The sequence below is a fragment of the Alosa alosa genome, chromosome 6 (genome assembly GCF_017589495.1).
Source record: "Alosa alosa isolate M-15738 ecotype Scorff River chromosome 6, AALO_Geno_1.1, whole genome shotgun sequence".
NCBI classification, from domain to species: Eukaryota; Metazoa; Chordata; class Actinopteri; order Clupeiformes; family Clupeidae; genus Alosa; species Alosa alosa.
Genome location: NC_063194.1, coordinates 35,674,681 through 35,679,372, shown reverse-complemented (window position 1 = coordinate 35,679,372; position 4,692 = coordinate 35,674,681). Strand labels below are relative to the sequence as shown.

At 52.6% G+C, this 4,692-nt stretch overlaps 1 protein-coding gene across 1 annotated transcript in view; it reads right to left on the bottom strand.

The window, feature by feature from the left end:
* The window catches only part of sox9a (SRY-box transcription factor 9a), a 3,678-nt gene extending 867 nt beyond the window's left edge, over nucleotides 1-2,811 (bottom strand). The window contains exons 1-3 of the mRNA XM_048246338.1: nucleotides 2,054-2,811; nucleotides 1,566-1,816; nucleotides 1-905 (exon numbers count right to left, since the gene is read on the bottom strand). The exon at nucleotides 1-905 is cut by the window's left edge and continues 867 nt beyond it. Coding sequence (XP_048102295.1) covers nucleotides 67-905; nucleotides 1,566-1,816; nucleotides 2,054-2,478 — 1,515 coding nt within the window. The 5' untranslated portion in view covers nucleotides 2,479-2,811 and the 3' untranslated portion in view covers nucleotides 1-66. The remainder of the gene's footprint in view (nucleotides 906-1,565; nucleotides 1,817-2,053) is intronic.
* Between the last annotated feature and the right edge of the window lie 1,881 nt (nucleotides 2,812-4,692).

The window sequence follows — 4,692 nt, the reverse complement described above, 5'->3', positions numbered from 1 at the left end:
GGCTCTTCCCCGTGTGTGTTTGTGTGTGTGCGTGTGTGTGTCTGTGTGTGTGTGTGTGTGTGCGGCTCAGGGCCTGGTGAGTTGTGTGTAGACGGGCTGCTGCTCCCAGTGCTGTGGGCTGCTGTGATTGGTCTGCGGGACAGAGGCCACGCCCACGGCGTCCGTGATTGGCGTGTACATGGGCCGGTGGGGCGGGCTCATGTAGCTGAAGGTGGAGTAGAGGCTCTGATTGGCCGAGACGCCGGCGGTGGCGTGGCTGTAGTAGGCGCTGGCGCCGCCCTGCTGGTCGAAGTCGTAGTGCGGCCCAGTGCGGGGAGCAGGGGTGTGGCCTATAGAGGAGGCGGAGCCTGTAGAGGGGGTGTGGTCTGCAGAGGGGGCGGGGCTATATGAGGGGGCGTGGCCGTACAGACCCATGCTGAAGGAGCTGTAGGAGGCTGGGGGGGGCGGGCCAGGTGGGGGCGGGGTCGATGACCCCCGGGCAGCAGGCTCACTGTAGTGGCTCGGACTCAGCTGCTCCGTCTTGATGTGGGGGGGTCGCGCCTGCGTGGGGGGATCCAGGGGGGTCTGCGCTTGCCCCTGCACTTGCCCCGGGCTGGGACTGTGGCTCTTGGGCAGCCAGGCGGCCGCTACTGCCCCACTGCTCCCCAGGCTGTAGGGGGCAGCGTAGGACCCAGCGCCGGGGTGGCCGTTAGGGGGCAGGTACTGGTCGAACTCGTTGACGTCGAACGTCTCGATGTGGGAGATGACCTCACTGCTCAGCTCGCCAATGTCCACGTCACGAAAGTCGATATTGAGCTGGCGTCCGGCGGAGTCCAGCAGGGGGCGCCCTTCTCGCTTCAGCTCCAGCTTCTGCCCCTCTGTCTTGGGGGTGGTGGGGGGGGTGGGGGGGGGGGCCTGGGGCTGGCCTGGGGGGAGAGGACAGCATTAACACACACACACACACACACAGAGGACAGCATTAACACACACACACACACACGGAGACAGTGTTAACACACACACAGGACAGCATTAACATACACACACACACACATACACGGAGACAGTGTTAACACACACACACAGGACAGCATTAACACACACACACACATACACACACACACAGAGACAGTGTTAACACACACACACACACAGGACAGCATTAACACACACACACACATACATGGAGACAGCGTTAACACACACACACACAGGACAGCATTAACACACATACACACACACACACACACACGGAGACAGTGTTAACACAGACATATACACACACACACACACATACAAAGAGATAGTGTTAACACATACACACACACACACACGGAGACAGTGTTAACACACACATACACACACACATAGGACAGTGTTGACACACACACACACACACACACACAGCACAGTATTAACACACGTGTGTGTGTCATGGGGAGGACAGCAGTAGCCTGCAGTAATCAGCACATCAGTAATCACATCACACATTACGCTACATCAACTTGAACTAACGCGGATCTGCGTAAGTATATGTGCTCATCAGCTCCCCTGAGTCTGCCCCCCCACGTGGAGCCGTGACTTACCGGAGTGCTCGCTGGGGGAGTGCACGTCGCCCAGGCTGGAGGCGGGCGAGTCCGCGTGCTGCAGCGCCTTGAAGATGGCGTGGGGTGAGACGTGGGTCTGCTCGCTCGCGTCCTCCGGATCCCCCTGCCCGTTTTTCACCGACTTCCGCCGCCGCGGCTGGTACTTGTAGTCCGGGTGATCCTTCTTGTGCTGCACGCGCAGTCTCTCCGCCTCCTCCACGAACGGGCGCTTTTCCACCTCGTTCAGTAATCTGCTCCAAGGCATTTGGACAAACAATTAGATATTTTATATAGTTGTAAAGACAAAACAAAATAGTAGTTTTTAATAGTCTGGAAGCACTACAATGTTTGCAGACATGCCGCCAATAAGAAACTACTAAAATGATGATTTTGCATATGAAGCACCAAACACAATATAAACCAATGTCTCTGTTCCTGTACAGCATTTCATAACTAACGCAGCTCGTGGCAACATGCGAGTGTCCTACCTCCAGAGTTTGCCCAGAGTCTTGCTGAGTTCTGCGTTGTGGAGGTGCGGGTACTGGTCCGCGAGCTTCCTACGTGCCGCCTGCGCCCACACCATGAACGCGTTCATGGGTCTCTTCACGTGCGGCTTGTTTTTGCTGGAGCCGTTGACGCGGACCGGCATGGGCACGAGGGTCCAGTCGTAGCCCTTTAGCACCTGTGACACGGCCTCGCGGATGCACACGGGGAATTTGTCGTCTTCTTCCTTCTTGCTGCCGTCGGGTCCCAGCAGACTGTTCTCCGTTGGGCGCGTGTTCTCCGTGTCGGAGCTGGACCCGGACGGACACGGCGAGCCCGCGGAGTCCTCAGACATGCTCGGACTGGGCGCCCCGGAGAGGGACTTCTCCTGGCCGTCTGCCATCTTCAGGTACGGGTCCAGGAGATTCATGCGGAAAACTTAACGGAGCACACAAGAGTGAAACTTGAAAAAAATATATACGCTGAGAAGGGTATCGAGATGAAGGGTATCGAGATGAAGGTTTCGTGATATGAGCCGTGCGCCTGGACGCACAGTAGTTCAAAAGAAGCTCTTCGGCGGAGAAGTAGGAATGTTAAGACGCTCAGCCTCCGAATCTCTCTCAGCCGCAGTACAGTCCGTCTCACCAGTGGCCAAGCGCGCAGTCAGCTCTGCAAACATTTGCTCTGCTCCCGGTCTGTCGTGGGTGCACAGACACAAAGACGGTGTGAGTCTGCTGTTCCCGGTTCCGTGTGGTATGTCCAGGAGCGGTGCTGGCTTTGGAGAGCTCCGGGCGCCGAGCCTGCTATATAACGTCCTGCGCGCCAGACGCTCATTGGCCATTGCCGTGACGAGTTAAATTCGATCCATTCCTCCCCCTCCCTGATAATAATCATGGATATGTACTTTCCAAACTTTATTCAGTGAGTGGGATGTGGACTGAAACTAGACTCTTTTAGCCAAGAGTTGTAAATTGAGACTCCATTGATCTGATTTGTCTTAATCCATTTTAACAACTATTTTTGGACGAAGACTACATCAAAACCTTCACTGCACCGTTCAGAAAAAAAAGTTTGCAAATAGTTCAGTTTGAAAAAGGAGACAAGTTGAAGTTTACAAAATTACATTTAACCATTGTCTAAAGTTGGGAGCACGTCAAATGGGCTGTAAGAAAATATGAGACATTTTTAGAAAATTGGCCGATGAAAAAAAAAAGTAAATAGAAGGTTGAGAGGCACCCATAGGGGGCGCCAGCGTCCCAGGAACACTCTGTCCTGTCTGTGTGTGTGTGTGTGTGTTTCTCTCTCTCTCTCTCCCTCTTCTCTTCTCTCAGTGGCAGTCTCGCTGTCGGAGCGGACTCTGCTTGAGCTGCCAGCACAGGAATCAGCGCTCTGACACACACACACACACACACGCACACATAGGCAAACACACAAACACACACACACACACAGGCAACAGGCAAACACACACACACACACACACATAAACACACTATAAACACACACACACACATACGCACACACACACACACGTGCGAATATACACACACACACATACATACACACACATAAACACACTATAAACACACACATACGCACACACACACGTGCGAATACACGCACACGCACACACACACCTAACCACACACACACACACACACTCACTGTCTCTCTCACACACACACTCTCTCCCTTTCTCTCTCTCTTTCTCTCTCTCTGTGTATAGAATCTCCTGGTTTGATTGTGGACATGCTGTCTCTCTCTCTCTCTCTCTCTCCCCCCCTTTCTATCTCTCACTCTCTCCCTTTCTCTCTCTCTCTTTCTGTATATTGTGGACATGCTGTGTGATGTGATGTGTGTGTGTGCGTGCGTGCGTGTGTGTGAGTGTGTGTGTGTGTGTATGTGTATATTGTGGACATGCTGTCTGTGTGGTCGGCTACCTGTTGGGCTATTTAACAGTTTGCTGCTGCAGATATCACCTGTCTCCTCAGATCCCCAACACACACACACACACACACACACACACCTGTCTCCTCAGATCCTGGTGAACTTCTACCGCTGCACCATCAAGAGCATCCTCATTAACTGTCACAGTTTGGTATAGCCTCCGACCGGAAAGCATTGCAGAGGGTGGTGTAAACTGCCCAAAGCACTGCAGAGGGTGGTGTAAACTGCCCAACGCATCACCGGTTCCCCTCCATCAGGGCCGTCCAGGGCAAGTGATGCGTAAGGCAGGTTCAGAGGACACTTCTTCCCTGCGGCTGTCACCCTACTGAATCCCGCTTCCCGGTGACAACCAACCAACTAACTAAGCCATATTCTGCTGCTCTTCGTACTATTCATCCTGCACATACACTTATTCTTACTACTCATATAAACTAGAACAAAAATGGCGCACCACTAAAATGGAAGTCTTTCGCCAAGCATGGAGAGATAGCCTTATCACTTACAAAAAAGCACTTAACGAGGCTAAGTCAGCTTACTATTCCTCGCTGATTGAAGAAAATTAAAATAATACAAAATTTCTCTTTAGCACAATTTCCCGCTTGACGAAGAGCCATGAAGTAACCCAATCTATCCATATAAGCCTAAACAGTAATGATTTCATTAACTTTTTCAATGACAAGATTGAAACAATTAGAGA